The 19,352-nt window shown below is 45.7% G+C and overlaps 1 protein-coding gene across 1 annotated transcript in view; it reads right to left on the bottom strand.

Moving 5' to 3' along the window:
- Sash1 (SAM and SH3 domain containing 1) overlaps positions 1-19,352 on the bottom strand; it is a 165,470-nt gene that overhangs the window by 119,349 nt on the left and 26,769 nt on the right. The window contains exon 2 of the mRNA XM_032894991.1: positions 6,869-6,997. Within this exon, the coding sequence (XP_032750882.1) occupies positions 6,869-6,997 (129 nt within the window). The remainder of the gene's footprint in view (positions 1-6,868; positions 6,998-19,352) is intronic.

Raw genomic sequence — 19,352 nt, 5'->3', positions numbered from 1 at the left:
AAAAGCTCTGGCCCAGCCTTTACTGGAAAGGACTGGCAACGTCGCCTGTGTGCCTCCTGCCCCGGGGAAGCGCTCATTTCCCCCACAGATCTTTCCCTTGAGTTTCTAGGCTTTTCTCTTCCCAGCTGATGTGAATTTTATTAGCGTTCAGGAAGACTCTCAGACCTACATAAGTAGAAACAAGAAATCACTCCCCTTTTGACAGTTATTCATATTTAAATATTTTTATTTTTTTTTAGATATTTATTTACACACACACACACACACATGCTGTGCTCATGGTGGGGGGAGGGGCAGAGTCTCAGGTAGCTTCCTGCTTTGTTTTTTTTTTTTTTTTTTTTTTTTTTTGAGGCAGGGGTCTCTTACTAAAGCTGAAGCTCACCCATTGCCTTCAGCAACTGGCTAGTGGGCTCCAGAGAGCCGCTTGTCTACACCAACTACCAGCATCAGGATTACTGATAGGGACAAACCACACTTCCTGGCTTTTAATGCATCCCTCAGGTTTGAACTCAGGTCACCCTGTCTGAGTGGCAGGCCCAGTATAGGACGCTTAGTCATCTCTTCAGAAGATGTTTAAGGTGTTCCCGTCTTGGTGTCTTTTATCAATTCAAACTAAAACCAGTCACTTCTGGTCAGTCGTGAGCAAACCAAGGAGGCTGCCGAGGTTGTTTCTGAAAAACAACACCACAACTGCAGGCCTCACACAACACCCAGGTAGGTGTCTGTGATCGCCCAGACCGCAGAGACATCCGAGGAAAAGATAGAAACCCGCAAATTCCTCGTTGGACTGGCAAAGCCCTTCTTATTAAACAGAGGTACTGTAGGCCAAGATCAAACCCAGCACCAAGACGATCTGTTTACGGTGGCGTCCATGCCGTGCGATGCACAAAAAACTGCTGACAAAATCGGGACCGGCCATGGGGACACAAATGTGACTTTGTCTGAGAGGAGGCAGCGCAGGGGGCAGTGTTACCATCTGGCTTAAGATATAATGCCTCAGTGTGTTTTGACATCGAGTGTGCGAATCACCCAGCAGAATGGACTTCAGGCTCCTGTCTCAGGCCCACTGATTCCGATTGCAATCTGCAAGTCAACAGTGGCCCAAAGCTAGTGAATAATGGAAGCTAACACAAGGCGAAACAGAACAAAACAAACGCCCTTCTGAGCGGCCAGCTTCGGAGGGCGGGGGCTCCAGCGGAGTAACTGAGGAGTGTGTGTAATGTGGTTGTCGGGGGTTTTTTTGTCTGATGAAAACCAGATCGGGAACAGAAAAGGTTCAGATGTCCCTTATTCTCAGCTCTGGGAACTTTCCCTAGCAACACTAGGATTCTGCAGATTAACCCAGATGACTTCATTTTCCCCTATACTTTCTAGAATATTCAGAAGCTCTGGTGTGCAGAAACTGGGATTCCCACATGGTCTGCTGTCCGCAGACAATCAAAGACCATAAGGAAAGGCCCACGGAGGATGGGCTCATCACGCTCTTCTGTGCGACGCTATGCCACACAAGAACAAGCTCACCTTGGCCCAGCTGGTCAATGGGGGGCGGGGGAGGGGGATGTTGTCTGACGGACAAATCAGGATGGCATTCTGTTCGATCTCTTTATGCATCTGATAACCCAGGGTCCCAGAGAGAGCATCACGACTCTGTCCCCATGTCACTCAGTCCTTGCTTTTGGCTGCTAGGAACATACCATACTCTGCAATGGTCTCTCGATTTTTGGCCTTCACCCAAACTATGACCCTGACCTCCACCTTGGGTTATCTGACATCATGCCCACCTCCTATGTTTAAAAAAAGAAAAAACCTCCCAAGTTCTTCATGCTTGGGAAGCCCAGGGGTGGTCACTTCTAAGCTGCTTCCAAACTTTCCTCCCAGCCAGGGACCTCTTCTGCATTCCTTTGCAACCTCCAAACAGTCTGTTAGCTTCCCTCGTGCCCACCACATTCGGAGCTCTTTTTTGGGCAGAGAGAAGACCTTTTACTTGGCATCTCGGGAAGCACTAAAATGCCAACCAAGTGTAGGCTCTACGCTCACTAAAAAACATGTTCAGTTGATTCCCTACATAGACAATCTCAACAAATGGGTATCAGGATGGATGTGTGTATGTATATGTGTGTACATGCATATATACATACACATATGCATTTACTTGAAAGAACTAGATGACTGTGAGTTTGCATTTTTGCCTTAAAAGAGTCATAATAGTACGGTCGGAGGAGGGTGTAAAGACGAGATCAGAGGACGCTGGGACCAGCCAAGGATGGGGGGTCACGCACAGGAAACTCACTGTCACTTGTGTTTATGTGTGTTTGAAATTTCCCCAAACAGAAAGCTAAAGTCCCAACTCCCCTGCGCTCAAGTGGGTAGATATTAATGAAGTATCAATTGTGGAACCTCTCCGGCACTCCTGCAGGAATGCTTGAACTCGGAAGAGGAAGAAGGAAAAGAAACAAACAGTTCTCAGTCACTTAGGGTGACCTCCACTTTATTTTACTTACTCCTCTTAACGATGAGACAGTTTAGATGGCGAACCTGAGGCTTGGTGATGAAGAAGTGAAACAGACAGAATTAAGACCTGGGTCTAACTCCCCAGTCCTCCTGCCTCAATTTCCTAAGTACTAGGACTACAGATGTCTACCACCATATTTGCTTTTATTGCTGCTGTATTACCTAAGAGCTGTATTTGGGAAGATGATCTCACTACGACTTAACCTGAAAAAAAGAAATTATTCAGATTGCAAGAAACAGTAACTATAACCAAAAAGCATTCCACACATCAAGAACTGAGGTGCTGACGTTCCTCTCCCAATGCTAGCTTGTTACTTATGTTTCTGCTATCCAAAGGTCTGGGTAAGTCTCTACCTGGTTCCCTTTCTCTTGTACACACATCACCGTGATAACAGTTTGGCAGAAACTCCAGGCCAGGCTTCAGCCGCCAACAAACACCGTCGACCTCAGGTCACCATTTCTGTGTCAGCCCTAAACTGCACCAAGGACCACACAAGCCTGTCTTCTGCAAAACTCCAAACTGCCTTAACCTCAAAGACACCGAGGAAGCTAAAGCTTCCACAAACGAGAGGCCGCCGCCTCGAGCGTGTCCTCTTTCCTGGCCAGGGTGCCACTTTGACAGATGTCAGACTTAGCATCGCTAGAGATGAGCCCATTATGGACTTGGAACACTGCGGCCTCTTCTGATTGCATCTTCTACCAGCCAAAAATGATCACATGATGCTTAGGGAGGTGCCAAATGTGTGGAAAGATGGGCCTCTTCCCCGCGGCTCACAAACACTAATGTCCTTATCCCCAGTAGAAGCCGTGGCTGCTGTCCAAACATACCGTACCTTTAAGGCCTATTTGGTACTAAGAGAAAAATATTCCCTCATCGATACGAGAGTCAGAACTTCTGCGTGTCCTGTGGAGGTACTCCCTGTTTCCTTCCTTACAACTGGCCCCAAGGACAGGCTACCAAATGTATTCTACTCAGATCCTTAAGAAATCATTTATAGCGTCTAGTCCAGAAAGTTAATCACTACCGTAATTATCAAAACCTTCTATTTTTCAGGGCTAACTCAAACATCACTGTAGGGAAGTCATCCTTCTGGTTTGTTTGTCCTCCAGCTGACATGTAATTAGCACTTAGGGACAATACAGGGTCCTCACCCCTGACTAAGCCAAATATAAATATCTAAGTAGGTTTCTACAGAATTTTTTTTTCTCAATTCCCAAAAATTTACCCCGAAGATTTAGAATAAAGAAATCCACGATATAATTTGGCCTGTTACCCCAAACTCAATGTTAGTGTTCTGGTTTTTTGTTTGTTTGTTTGTTTGTTTGTTTTTGATTTGGTTTGGTTTTTTTGTCTTTTGTTTTTTGATACAGGGGCCCACCCACGTACAGGATGGCCTCCAACTAGCTATGTGGCTGAGGGTGACTTTCAATTCTTGATCCTCTGGTCTCTACTTTTTCAAGGGCTAGGATTATAGGTATACATCAAGACAGCCAGAGTGTGTAGTCCTGGGAACTAAACTCAGTTTCCTGCATGCTAGGCAAATGCTCCCGTCAACTGATCTGTACTCCCAGTCCACTGAAGCTGCCTTCTCAAAGACTGTGCGACCCATGACGCACATCACGCCCCTGTTTCTCCCGTGAGTGCCTTAGGCTCCTAATCCATGACGATGCCTTTATTGCTTTGGATGGCTTATTTGTTCTCAAAACCGCCTTTCAGTTGGCTTTTCCAGGGCAGCCTAGGAAGGCGGAATATGACTCCAAGTCATTGGGCCTGAAGCTTTCGCAACAGGTTAGCACTGAGTTGATGATGTTTGATTTATTTGAAGAAAGACCTGAGAGTCTAGAAATGCACGTAAAATTCAGATGGCATTAAAAGGGGGGTGGTGGGTTTAGAGCAGAAAGTTGCAGTTGTAGTAGAAAAGGAATGGAATTAGTCCAAACCATGACAAGCTAATCACAGAGACAGGGGGTCTGTGAGCAAGAAGCTGGCACTGTACGTGTGGCCTGAAGAAGGGAAGAACCTGAACTCCATCTAACATGGCTTTCTAGGCTTTGGAGCTCAGTGAACGGCACTGGAAAACTCCAGCTGATAACCTGGCCAGCAGCAGCTCATACAATAATCACCTTTACTCTCTGACTTGCTTGGAATTGCTGGGAAGAAGACCTGACTGTGCCCCTCTGGAGTCCTACTGATCTGTCTAACTACAGTTTAAAAATGAAGCGTCAACTTCCCAGCCTGCTTCAAATTAGCTCCCATCAATTTTCCCCACCACCACCTTTGATGGGGACTAATTAAGCTCCTGTGATTTTTTTTCCCCCCAGACTGTCTTTCTCTGCTCTGGAAGAGAGCATACCAAATTAGGCCCATCTGTCTAAACAGGAAGAATGCTGCTTATCCCACCGACAGGCTTCTCGTCCTACTGAGAAGTGGCCTTGGGGGGGATTCCCGAATGCCATGGGGAACTGCAGTAACCCCAAACCTACACTAGCCAGAATTCTGAGTAGAGCAGCTTAATGCTGTGTCAGCCGCCATCTACCAGCTCACAACCATCATTTCCTCACACGATGAGATGTCTGGGGAGACCGTACACTGTGCTGTGAGACTATCATGCATCCCAGCTCTAAATGACAATGATCAAGAATTAAGGACCGGGGCTAGAGCTCAATGGTACAGCATTGGCTTAGCATGTGCGAAGGACCTAGATTCATTCCCTAACTCTGCAAAACAAACAAACAAACAAACAAACAATAAATAATAGCGAGGAGGGGGTGCGGTTGGAAAGATGGCTCAGCGGTTAAGAGTACTGGCTGCTCTTCCAGGGGTGCTGGGTTCGATTCCCAGCAACCACATGGTGGCTCACAACCATCTGTGATGCACAGAACACTCAAATGCATTGAATGAATGAATGAATGAATGAATGAATGAATGAATGAGTGGTGTGCCTCCATTGGCAGAGTGCTTGTCTAGCATATGTGAAGTCTTCGGTGCCATCCAGAGCACTACATAAATCCAGGGTCGGTAATCTCAGCCCTTAGGCATGGGGATCAGAAATTCAAGATCATTTCTTCCTAGTTAGTTAAGTTCAAGGCTAGAATAAAATACATGGAAACTGTGTCTCAAAAAATAAATTAGGGCCAACAAGATGGCTCAGGGAGTAAAGGAGCTTGTCACCAAGCCTCATAACCTGCATTTGATGCCCCCCCCACCCCCCGGGATTGAGGGAGAAAGAAAAAGAACTGTGCCATCCACACAGACAAGAGGACAGCGTTAAAAGGAATTGATGTCTTGGCAATGACGATGCCAAATGCCACACTGGTCATGGCGTTAGGCTCCCCAGACAAGATCTTTCTGTCCCCGACTGACACAGCTCATTCTCAGTCACCTTTCTTTAGCTAATACGCAGCCATGGAGTGGGGGATGGAGGAGGAAAATGTAACCTGAAGGCTGGCAAGCTGACAAGAGCACTTGTCCCCAAGCCTGATGACCTGCATTTGATCCTATCACCCACCTCTGGGCGCTGTCCTCTGATCCCTACCTGTGTGCCCCACAGCACCCAAGCACGCCCTCACTGCCTGGGAGGGAAGTTATGACTGACTCCCCGTCTCTTTAAATTTCAGTTTATGTTTTAAACACTCACCGGCAGAGAACTTACCTAACTCATACAAGGCTCTGAATTCAATCCCCAGCATCCATGGGTGGTTGGGTTGGGATAAGGAAACCAGGGAGGAAAAAGAAGGAAAGAACTTGCCTTGACAGGTCCTCAGCTGGTAGTAACAAACCACAGTAGCATCTGGCCAATAATATTAATAACCTTTTTTTCTTTATGAGGGGGAGGGGGGGAAAAAGGAGAGGAAGAAAGGAAGAATGGAGGAAGAGAGGGAGGGGAAGGAAGGAAGAAGGAAGAAGGAAGGGGAGGGAGGAGGGGGAAGGAAGGAAGAAGGAAGGAAGGAGGGAGGGAGGAGGAGGGAGGAGGGAGAGGGGAGGGGAGGGAAGGGAAGGGGAGGAGAGGAGAAGAGAAAGAAGAGAAGAGGGGAGGAGAGGAGAGGAGAGGAGAGGAGAGGAGAGGAGAGGAGAGAAGAGAAGAGAAGAGAAGAGAAGAGAAGAGATGAGATGAGATGTAGCCTTTCCACAACTGTATAGGATTGGTCATATTGCCCCAGTCAACACTGATTCAGAAGAACAAGAACAAAGCTGGTCTTTTGGGCATCTGCCGTATCACCACACCTAGCCAGGAGCCCACACACTGAGCCTGCAGGCACAGTTGGGCTGTAAGACTGACCAAGGGGCTGCAAGGCTGGAGGCAACAATGGGAACTGCCCACTGGGCAGCAGCCGCATCCCACAGATGCACACTCACCACATCAAGGTCCTGGGAAACGCGCCGTTTCCGAAGCTCCTCCATCCGCTCACACACATCAGAAAAGCAGGTATTGTAATAATCTGCGTACTGCTGGGCCAGGTCATCTATGTTTCCCAGGGAACCATCCTGAGGAAGGAAGAGACAGGAAAAGGAGAGAGGTGGTCAGGTCAGCCTACTCTGGAAAAGTCACATAGCATCTAATTCCCTGCTAACAAGTGTTTATATAATATACATACATACATACATACATACATACATACATACACATACACATACACATATACATATATATATATATATATATATATATATATATATCTGGCATTAGTAGGTACTCATGGACCAGGCTGTTTTACTTGTGAGACACAATGGCCAGGATAGTCCTCTGGAATTGGACCAGGTCTTTTCCTTATTGTATTTTTGGGTAAGCTAGCTCCTACAACCCACTCATAGCTGCCTAGCATGGCTGAGCGAAGAGCCACCAGAGAAGCAAGTGCAGTCAGCTGATTCTGCAACAGGCTCACTGGTTCCCAACCATGGCCATGTCTGTATAGAATTTCCCAGAGAACTAATGAAAGACCCAGATGTCCGAACTCTGACTAAAGCCTAGGACTCCAGACTCCATGGGAGGAGGAGGCTACATGGAGGTCATACGGAATCTCCTCACAGGAGACAGGAGAATAGAAAGCCTTTTGTCACTTGTGTCTGCTAGGCGCCGTCGTTCACCGTTGTCATCATTAATATTCATGATATTCATTAGATTTGTTATTTATTAGACATTCAGGCCCAAGAGCACAAGGCACCAGTTCACCTGAATAAACAGGGAAACATGTCGCTCGTTTCTCTGCAGAGGCAGGCTCCCAGGCAGGGCTACAGGTTTACATCCATTCCTGCGATCTCTCAGTTATCTAGACTGGAACTCATTTCTCAGGCTCTCGGTGACACTGAGTTAATGACAGTGCCTGCCAGTCAGTGAGCAAGAGCAGAGCGTCCCCTCTGAACACTCGGTCTGCCTTGGCGCATGGCAAATGTGCCATCCGCCCTTACCCAAGAGGTGATCATCCTGCAGTTCTCCTCGAAGCCTGTGGATCCCTCAACGCACGTCTGAACACACACACAGAGGAATGCTACATGGGTCTGAGCGATGCGTGCCTTTTATCCTGTCCTCCATGCAAAAGATACCTCCCTTCCTCTGTTCCTTTATCTCCCGAATACCTTCCCTACTTTAGGTGGCTGGACCAGGACGATTTTGTTAAGACAGCCACAGAAAGCACAACTTACAGATGACCTATAATTCATTCACACCCGATTGTCCACACTGCAGACTGGTCACCAGCCCCTTGGGTTATTAATGCCAGTGCACTGCGGGTAGCAACAGATCTTCAGAGCAAAGCATCCTTCCAGCTAGCAGAAGCCTCCCGAAGCCTTCCTGTGCACACATAAGCCTTGCCAGGAGGTCTAAGGACAAGAGAGCCAGAGACCATCTTGTTCTATTTGGGCATTTTTTTTTTTTTTAATTTTAGGAACTAAGTTGGGCACGGGACACAGAAATCGAAATAAACGGTTCTCTAGAAATGTTCCTTCCTCTCGACCACTCACACATTCTGCCTCAGCGCTCCTAGCACACAGAGGGGCAAGTGGGGGGTGCAAACAAGGCCAGTAAGTTCTGTGAGTATTTGAACATGTCTAGGCAAACGTTTGTCTCCAAATACAAATCAAACCGTCTGGGGAAAAGGAAAAAAAAACAAAAAACAAAAACAAAAAAACAAAAACAGGCTAGACCCAGCAGAAGAGGAGGGAGTCCATCATCTACCTTCCAGGTTTCCAGTAGGGAACAATGGCAAGATGGAGAAATGGGGTGCCCTCCTTAGTGTCTGTTGTCTGAGGAGGGGCAAGACTCAAAACACTGGCAGAGAATTCGGTGGCATGAGTCAGAGCCCCGATTCCAACAACCAGGCCTCTGGAGAATACTAAGTTCTTCACTTTCTAGGTCTTTCCACATTGTGATGTTATCCTTCCCCAGAAATTTCTGTCTCCATCGATCATGGAAGTGACACACTTGTCACACTGGGCCAAATACACTAGCCCTATCACTTCATGTTTCCCCTTACCTGCTATTCGTGTGTGTGTGTGTGTGTGTGTGTGTGTGTGTGTGTGTGTGTGTGTGTGTGTGCCTATTCATATGTGCATGCAGGGTCCACTGAAGCCTGAAGACGGTACTAATCTCCTGTACCTAGAATTACAGACAGTTCTGAGCTCTGTGTGGGTGCTAGAAACCAATCCTGGGTCCTCTGCAAGAACAGTAATTGAGCTTAATTAACCCTGAGCCATTTCTTCAGCCCTGGCCTGCTAGTCCTATATTCTATCTCACACACACACACACACACACACACACACACACACACACACACACACACACACACACACACACACAGAGAGAGAGAGAGAGAGAGAGAGAGAGAGAGAGAGAGAGAGAGAGAGAGAGCAGAGCTTGAGCTTGCCTGGTCTGCAAAGCCCCAGGTTTGAGCTCCAGCATTACATCAACAGGGTCTAGGGCTTCCTGCCTATAAATAGTCCCAGCACTTAGGAGGTGGGGGACAGGAGAATCTGAAGTACAAGATCATGGTCAGCTCCACTGAGAGCTGGAGGCCAGCCTGAGATACGTAAGACCCCATCTCAAACAAACAAGAGATTCTTCTGTACACCTTTCCCCGATTGTGAACTGTACATCCAGTCACAACTGATTGATTGTTTCTTTGAATTACTCCAGTCCTCCTGAAAGCATTAACATACTTAGATACATTCAAACTACGTTTCGATGGTTTGTTTTACTCTCTATATATCCTAAAGGACACTCTAGTACCCACCATCTAACACTGACTACTAATGGGTTTCTCACACCAACAGTTGGCTTTTCAGCTCCATTCTGCATCGCTCACAACTCCCCTAGTACTCTGGAGGCCTTAATAAACATTTCCGTCGCTCCCGAGGAAACAAGCATCTGTTCTACTCTAGTCAGGCCACTGCCAGCCCCGTATTTCACACCTTCGACACGGGGGCGTGTGGCCATTCTTCATGTGTCGCTCAGTGGGTTAAGAATTTAAAGCGGGGCCGCACAGCTGCCTTTGCATGTGCAAAAATCACTTCCCAGATGTGCCCGAGTCCCTGTAATTACTCCCTCTCTGTGTCATAACAACCAAAGACTACAAGAATGCAAGTGTCTTTTAAAAGCAGGTCGGCCGTAGCCACAAGATTATCTTTTTCTATGTACCAATCAAACGGAAATACCTGGTGATTTTCTCTTTATTCATTGGAACTCCAAGCTCTTAAATTAAAAAAAAAAAAGGAAACAAAACAAGGAAACTAGTAATAATGAAGAGGGAAGGAGGAGACCCCAGGCACTGATGAATTTTACGGTCTTGATGGGAAGACTGGTCTCCAACCCACCCAGGTGTGTGCCTTAACTCTGCAAAGCTTTTTATTGGGCCATCAGCTCAATGTCTGCTCTCCTCTGGACATGTTTTTGTTTTCTTCTGGGTGTGGCAGGGGGGAGTGGGGAGCATTAATTTATACTCTTTCAAACCACTCTGCCGACCTCAGCATTACTTTGAAGGAACCTGCCCTTGTTTGAGAGAGCTACAGAGCTACTTCAGGAAAATATTTACCTCCACTAAATATCTGCAACCCAAGCCTGTGGGGGAATTTCAGTAATGCTGCTTGCTGATCTGTTCCACACTGTATCTCCCTTTTTCTGTCTCAGTTTCTGAGGACAGGATCTCGATAGGCAGCAGGGGCTGGCCTCAAACTCGTGCTCATCCTGCTGCTGCCTCAGTCTCCTCAGTGCTGGAACTCCGGGTCTGAGCCAACACACCCAGCTTGCACCTTTCTTTGTGGAAATGCAAAATGCATCCTTCCCTACTCCACAAGGCTCACCTTAAGCGGCACTAATGTTATTAAATCATCTTCTAGCAAAAACTGTGACTCTATATCACGTCATCAGTTGCTATCATAAATACCATTAAGAAAATGCTGAAACATTTCTCTCTTTTTTAATTTTAATGTATTTAGTGTTGGAGCTAGAGAGATGGCCAGAGACTCAATGAGCACTTGTTGCTCTTGCAGTGAACCAGAGTTCAGTTCCCAGCACCCACATCATACATAGGCTCTTAACTGCCTCTACCTCTCCTGCTCCAGGAGATCTGACACCTCTGGCCTCCTCCAGCACCTACGCCACGTGTACAGATCCCCCACACACCCCACGTAACTAAAAACACTATTTTAAGTAGTCAGTTTCTGGACTTGACTTATTAACTGCCTAATCTGTTTCATTCCTTTTCTCTTCTCTCTCTCTCTCTCTCTCTCTCTCTCTCTCTCTCTCTTTGGTTCTCATACATTAGACAAAGCCAGTCTACAGCCCAACTTTGGGAAGAAATTTAACTTCATTTCCTTAAAAGACCATTTAAGTAGATTGCTAAGTTTTGAGTCATATGATCTTCCAGTAAGAGTTTTCTTCCCCATTCCATGTTTATCAACGAGGAAAAAGGCTACGGGCAAATCTAACTGCCCCTTCCAAACTACAGAAGTAACGCTTAGAGCAGAGACCGTGTGCATGAAAGCTGGGACGTACTAGACAGCTCAGTGGATGACAAGCTGTAGCCTGCTCCTGAGGCCAAGGAGCTCATTTATACCTGGCAACTTACACAACAAAAAGACACGGGGATAAAGCACTTTGAACACACAGTTCGGATTAGATAGACTGCTGCTGTGATTGGGGGATGGGGTTGGGAGGATAAATACTTGGTTCACTCAACTGTTTTAACAGTATTTCTCAAATCTATCCCAGGAAAACTCTGTCTCTGGAAAATGTAAAACTGAAGGGTCTAGGAACATAGAAGCCGTGCGTATGGCTAATTTTGCTCTCCTCCCCGCAGATGTCTTTTATGGCTTAGAACATCTTTGACAGCCAAAGCAGAGCAAAGATCTCTGAAAACACCAGGAGCCACAGTGAGACAGACCTTAAGTGGAGTGCATGCAAATGCATGCAAATGAACCAGTAACAACGAGATGTGTCTTATGTAGATTATATGCAAATAAATGCAAACGAATGCAAATGAACCAATGGTCTTTGTATGTGTGTTGTATGTGTGCATATGATGTGTATGCAAGTGCCAATGGAATCCAGAAGAGGGCATCAGATCTCCTAAAGCTGGAGTTACAGGTGGTCATGACCCGCCTGGTGTGTGTGTGTGCTGGGAACCACATTCTGGTCCTCTGGAAAAGCAGTTATATCTTTAACTGTTGAGTCATTTCTCCAGAGCCCCTAATTTCTTATTTTATGTTTCTATGAAGGTAAGAGCCCTAAGAGAGATCCTCAGTGTTTTGATGTAACTTCTTAAGAGTTGAGGAAAGAAAGGAGAGCAAACTCCTGATATATATTGTCTCTCTCTTTTTCTGTAGAATCTTCTAAGTACATGCATGGTGTGCTTCACAGAATAAAGATTGTATGTGTTATTTATATTGCTCCCTTTTCCTCCAATAGAGACTGCATGAGTCCATGAATGTGCACACACACACACACACACACACACACACACACACGCACACACACATGCACGCACACACACACCCTACAAGCCAAACCCATTAAAAGAAATCACTACACTGCAAGGAAGCCTAACTGATCTAAAATGAATTCCCTGTGTGTTTTCACCCTTAATTAGCTTGCTTAAAGGGTTTGTGCTGATTAAAGACTCTTAGCAGTCTCCCAGGTAAAACTGCTGCAAGCCTACAGCCTTAGTTCTGGTTCCTGCGTTCGGCCTTACTGAACCCATGCTACAACACTGCTCAACCAACTCTCTCATCCCGTCCCATCCTGCTGTGTTTGTTTAGAGAAATGTGTTAAACGTGTAATAACTGATCTCAAATAACTGACTAATCTCTACGGCATCATTTCCGCTATTTCTAGAGATGGTTTGAACTGGACCACAGTCCAGGAAAAAGAATTAACACATACAGCTACATATCTACATTAAGGGGAGATTATGAGATCATGGGGATGGGAAAGCCTTGGGGAGGGTGAGCGCCCACATTGCAGATGGCTTGAGAAGGGCTGACTTCATGCCTTCCATTCCCCTCTCCAAAATACCCAGAACTTACCAGAACCTAAATAATTCTCACTTTGGCAAATGAGGTCCCACTATGGAGTGTAGGTGTGTCCCACTAATCACAAACTGTTCCTAAGAGAAGGCAGGAAGGAGCACTCCCTCCATCCTCAATGCTAAACCACTGGATTCCACATAATCTGGAGGAAAAAACTGGGGCTATAAAACCCACTCTATGAGTTTTATATCTCATCACAAGTATCTATTAATATCAGCCCAATGTATTTTTATCTACAATTCTCTGCAACATCTGAGTGTAGTTCAACCCTAGCATCACAGAAACGATGACAAAACCAGAATACACAGGACTACATTCTAGATCCAGTAACTAGTATTAAGAATAAAATATAAAAACAAAGAAAAGGCAAAAACTACAAATCATAGCAGGGTGGTGGCACATACCTTTAATCCCAGCACTCCAGAGGCAAAGGCAGTGGCTGTGAGTTCGAGGCCAGCCTGCTCTACAAATCGAGTTCCAGGACAGCCAGACTGTTACACAGAGAAATCCTTCCTCCAAAACAAAACAAAAACCCACAAAACTGAACAAGAATATTTATTTATTGTTGCTAGGCAGACTAGCGAAGTGTGTCCCTTATTTAATTAATAGGGCTATATGGCCAAGCCAGGGAAATGTGTTGAAGGGAGTTAGTGAACTGCACAAGGTCTCTTTGCAATTGCAGCCACTAAAGATCCACTCTGTTAGCCATTCATGATGGGAACCCAAGGACTTGGAAAAGCAGAAGAGAGCAGGACACTGATAATCTGCTTTCTAAATGCAAGTATGAGTTCAGCCCCCAGGGCACACTGGGACTTAGCAGATGGCAACTTTAGGCTGAACTCATTTTCCATGTCTAAGCTGCCCTGAGCTTAACGGAGTCCCAGATCTGGAAAGAGCAGCACAATTAGTTGGAGAGGAATGAAGTCACCATTTCAGGCCATGCTCACAGATTTTGATGAGGGTGAATCACACTTTTCTCAAGCTGATCTTGGCACCTCGACCTGAGAGTGGAGGCAGTTCTTATTAAGTATGACTGACCGAGATCTGACTGGGGAAAAAACTCGTCTTCGACAGTCCCAAATTGTAGCAGCAAGTCCAGTAATCATGAAAACTTCTGACGACATTGTCAAACACTCTACAACGTACAAGTACTTTGTCATGATTGAAAATTCCATTCGGCTAGAGAAAATGATCTTCTACTTGGGAGTGTGGCTGGCCTTCTCTGCTATTCTTCCGGCCCACCAGTCTTCTCTGCTGGACTTCCCCTAACCTTTCTTCAGTGCAAATGTCGAAACAGGCGTTCTAGCCAACTCCATCAAACCTGACAGACAGCAGCCACCACACTCGTAATTCCAATTGTTCAAACTGCTTTGTGATGCTGCTACCAAAAAGCCACACATTTAAGAACTAACGGATATTAGCTACACAGTCTGAATGTGTCTGAACTTTGGGCATCAGAGTTCATCATGTACTCACAACCCCCATAACACAGATGGTCTGACATGATAATCCTGCTTTGCCTAGAACTCATAGAGTCAGGAGAGCCAGGAAAGACACAGGGATGAAACAAGAGTCAGCCATTAATTGAAAACTCTAGTGGTGACAGAGCAACTCTGTGACAGTCCCTCTACTTTTGCCTACGCAAAAATATTCTATTATAAATGGTAGTTAAGGAATGTGGTTATGTGTTTGTTGTCAGCATAAAACTTCCAAGAGTTTGTAAAGCCTTCAGCTAGGGTTTGTTTAGTTTTGTACCTCGTACCTGACGCCACAGCAAAGCCCTACATTTAACCAGTCACCTAGGAAAGACCTGTCCGATGAGTGTGCTTCCTACTCATTCACATACTGTACCCCTCTCGAGAGCTCCACAGAGTTCATTCAACAACTATGAATTGAGAAATTTCCAACTATAGCAAATTTTTTAATGGTGTTACTTTGATTTTTTTTTTTTAATTTATATTTGGATGTGTGATGCCAAACCATACACGAGAGTCAAAAGACAACTTATGGGAGTTGGTTCTCTTAGTCTACTATGTGGTTGCTTGGGATTGAACTCATCATTATGAGTCATGGTGGCAAGTTTAACTTTCTGGGCCATTCCCCTGGTCCTAAATAATTGTTTTAATGCAGAACGGTCAGCTTTTAGTCAATTCCTGTTCTCACTGACCTTAGACCCACAATGTGAGTCTCGTGAGTGAGAGAACAGAACAGAAATGTATCACTAGAAACTATAGGAAGTAAAAAGCCATGGGAAGTAAGAAACCGTGGGAAGTGACTCCTGGCAGAAGCAAGGACGGTGACTCCTATGTTCTAAGGGATAGGCCAACGTGTTCCAAGAGGAAAAGCTACTTAAGACTACAGCATCAGACTGCAGAGGTATGGCAGGCCAGCAACAGATGAGGGACCCCAGGTTTGAGGTTTCTTTGTTTATCAATAATCATACATAGCTCTTTAAGCTGGGAGAGATGGTGTGTGAGCACTCTGCTTGAAGTAGCCATGTGTTTCCAGGACACTCAAATCACACAGCTTTTAGAGACAGTGCCATTGATCTCGTGAACAGCACATTACACATAAAAAATCCATTGAGACTTGTGGCATGGCAACACCTTGTCCCTCATGAGCTAGACAGTCACCACTAAGAAAATGAGGAACTGATCCAGGAAGCTCATCTGCTCCTCTCCACCACATCTGATTTCTGTCAGGTTATGAAACCATCCATGTTGCTGATACCAGTCACACAAGGGACCCCAGGAGAAACACAACGGGGTGTGTGTGTCTCCATAATCTCTGCCAGGGGACCCCTTCCCATTTCTGTCACGGAAAAGCTTGCACTCCAACAATAACAAGATCCAGTTGAGCGTTAGTCTTTTCTCCAGGGATAACTGGTCAACCAAAGAAAGAAAAGCTAAATAGAATAAGAATGGCCCACCCAAAGATGGAATTGTGCTGTGGCCATGGATACCAGCCATAGATGAGGAGGTCTTACATGAGAAATCCACTCTGTCAGTTACTGGTTAATGGTCCATGGTAAGATATTTTAGCAGGCACCTCTCCCTCATATCTAAAATGGTAGTGGTGTTACTAACCAATGGACTCTGACGGGATTAAGTAAAATGCATGTAGCAGACATCTATAGCAGAGCAGCCTGTACCCATGAAACACCCATGAGGTCATCTTCCTTTATTAACAGGAAAGCAAAAGCCACCCCACCCCCACCCCCAATATTTGGAAGAACCAGGTCATATCACATGGTCACTCACAAGATTCCAATTTAGTATACACTGAGACACCTAGAAAGTCAGGAAGGGTCTTGAGGATGACCTCGTCTCATTACTTCATTTGAAAGATGAGTTACTAGAAGCTGAAAGCCAAGGTGATGACCCACTAAATGTTAATGCTCAACATACTGGGGGCCATAAATGTTGATGTAATCCAAACGTTTCTGTTTCTTTCTGCTTGTTTGCCTTTTCCTTTCTCTTCTCTGTTCCAGGAGCAGGGTGTCCCTGTATATAGCCCTGGCTAGCCTGGACTCTCAGTGTTCTATGTGACCAGAGGCTGATCTTGAGTTCTTCTTCTTCTGCCTATGGTAACCATGACCAGTCAGATTTGCTATTGCTGTTTTGTTTTGCTTTATGATTTTCCTTTTGCTCTTTTGTTGTTGCTTTAAGTTAAACCTCACTCCCTAACCCAGGCTGGCCTGGAACTCACTATGTAGGCCAGGCTGTATTTGAACCCAGAAACGCTCAGAAGAAGAGGAAAGGTAGTGGAGAAGTTAAAGGAGGAGGAGGAGGAGGAGGAGGAGGAGGAGGAGGAGGAGGAGGAGGAGGAGGAGGAGGAGGAGGAGGAGGAGGAGGAGGATGAGGAGGAGCACCATCAACACCACCACGTCTTAAATAGCTAGCTGTGGTAGCACATGCCTTTAATCCTAGCACTTGGGATGCAGAGGCAAGCGGGTCTCCAAGTTCAAGGCCAGCCTCCTCTACACAATTGAGTTAGTTCCAGGACTGCCAGAGCTTCAGAGAATCCCTGTCTCAAAAAACCAGAAACAGAAAAGAAAAAATAAAAAGAAGAAAACAAGAAAGGAAAAAAAAAACAAGACACCAGCAGAAGCCTGTCTGACTGACTCCTTGATATTCCACTCACATGGGACAGGCAGCGGCAGGCAAGGGGGGTGGGGGAGGCTTAGGTCCAGGTGTGGAAAGAAAACAAACTGCAACATTGTAGCATCAGAAACATGCTAGACTCCTAGGGACAATGAGGAAAAGGCAGGCCCCATGCCGAGGCAGGAGGAGAAACTTCTCATTCTTATTTGCCCACAACTGTTTTTTGAGCCCTTATTTCAAGAGACACCAACTGTGGGACCTTTCTCAAAAGTCAGGAAGAAAACAGTTCTCCCAGGCTTCTGGAAAGGAAGCCAAGGATCCCAAGCAACATTTTCTTACACACCTACCCCCCACACCCCCAGGCTCCTTTGTGGCTAGCTTCTGGAGCCAAAAGAGTCATGCCGCAGCTCCACTGTGCTCCACTGTGTGAAGAATTCCATTCAGAGACTCAGGTTCATGCACAGGTTATGTATGGATGGGAGGAGTGACAGTTTCACCCCAAACAACTCTCTGATCCCCAAGGTACAGGAAATCGGGTGCAGGAAGCCTCTGCCTCACAAAGGGCCCTTGAATATCAGTGTGCCGGTTCCAACAGCTGTCTGTCCATCAACCCATACTACTGTGTGAACCACCCCATGAGGATCAGAAGGTCAGACTCGCTCTGCAGTTTCTTGAGAGCTGAAAGTTCTCTGCTCACTCCATCATTTCTACTCGGGAGGATCTCAGTTTTCATCCTAAAAGGCATTTGCTTTTGCCAAGACAGAATGTAGAAGTGCTCTGACAGACACCGGACACATATGGGTTGGTTCTTATTCTCAAACTAAAAACATCTGAGAAGCAGAGAGTGGAGAGTGCTTGATTTCTACCCAGTTCTGCTCTGTAAACAGGACATTCCTCTTACACCTTGAAGCAACAGGCAGTAAATGTGTGTGTGTGTCTTTCAGTAGATCAAGGGAAGGGAAATGTCCGATTTTTCTCAATTAGATCATGAGCTGGGGGTTACTAAAGAACACCATTTGGCTTTCCTGTGTGGCATCTAATGTTCTGGAATCTACAGCCTATTTTTTTTTGAAAAACAATTTATCTAATGAAGTATGAGCTTCTCTACAGAGTCATCAGTCAGACTCCGGGGACCGGCTGTTTACTCCAACACCTCCAACTTTTCCTTCACGTTCTTGCATTTGCAAGGATGCAGTCTCATACAGGAAATAAACTTGTTAAGACACGTCCACTTTCTCCTTCTACCCAGACTATATGACTCTTCTGAATGGCCCTATAAAAAAATAGAGTGGAGGGGGGGTAAATCAGTTTCACTTTCTTCTTTGTGATGTGAATAGAACAAATAATACTTATTTTAATTAATAATACACTGTTGGGAGGAAAGCCTACTGTGGAAATTAAATGTCCTATCAAGATTTATGGGTGTTTAGGGGTGTGGGGGGGGGGAGGCTGTTGTTGGTTTTGGGAGGGTTGTCTTTAGGTTTTGGGTCTTTTTGTTTTTATCTTTTTAAACAAAAGTCTGATTCTGTCAAGACAGTTTCCCCATTCATAAACAAAGCAACAGTTCAATGATGCATTTTATACCTGGCAATTAAAGGCTAGGCCCCCACCCTGTGAATACAGAGGTCGAAAACTCCTGTCAGAACCTAACAGCCCATGACCCACTGACCCGCTGAGCAGACTTCTTCCTTAAGTTCCTGCTTCATTCTGAGTAAGGGCCACAGTCTCTGTGACGATATAAAAGTAAAAGGGAACACGGGGCTGGAGAGATGGCTCAGCAGTTAAGAGCCTAGGCTCCAAGATCTGAGTTCAATCCCCAGCACCTATTTGGAGGATTACAGTTTTCCGTAATTCTGGCCTTTGCAGGCACCAGAAACTCAAATGGTACACAGACACAAATACATGTAAAAACACCCATAGATACGAGGAATAAAAAAGTAAATAATAATAAAATTAAAAGAGGCGGCATACCTGTGGACCCCTGCCTGGATTGCCTCATCCCTTGGCTCTAGGAGGCAATCCTTCTACAGTGTGTCCCATCTTTCAACACACTATGCCTGCTTAGCCTGCCTCAGCAGCTTGGAAAGTGCCCCTATCTCTCTGCCTGCTCTGCTTTTCCTAGTTACTCACCCTTACCTGCAGACATCCTTCCGATCTTTGGTAGACTTGGGGAAGTCACCGCGTTGGTAGAGTGCTTGCCTAGTATCCGCAAAGCCCCG

Source organism: Rattus rattus, chromosome 2 (assembly GCF_011064425.1).
Source record: "Rattus rattus isolate New Zealand chromosome 2, Rrattus_CSIRO_v1, whole genome shotgun sequence".
NCBI lineage: Eukaryota > Metazoa > Chordata > Mammalia > Rodentia > Muridae > Rattus > Rattus rattus.
The sequence above is the reverse complement of the archived record's forward strand: the minus strand, read 5'-3'. Positions and strand labels throughout refer to the sequence as shown.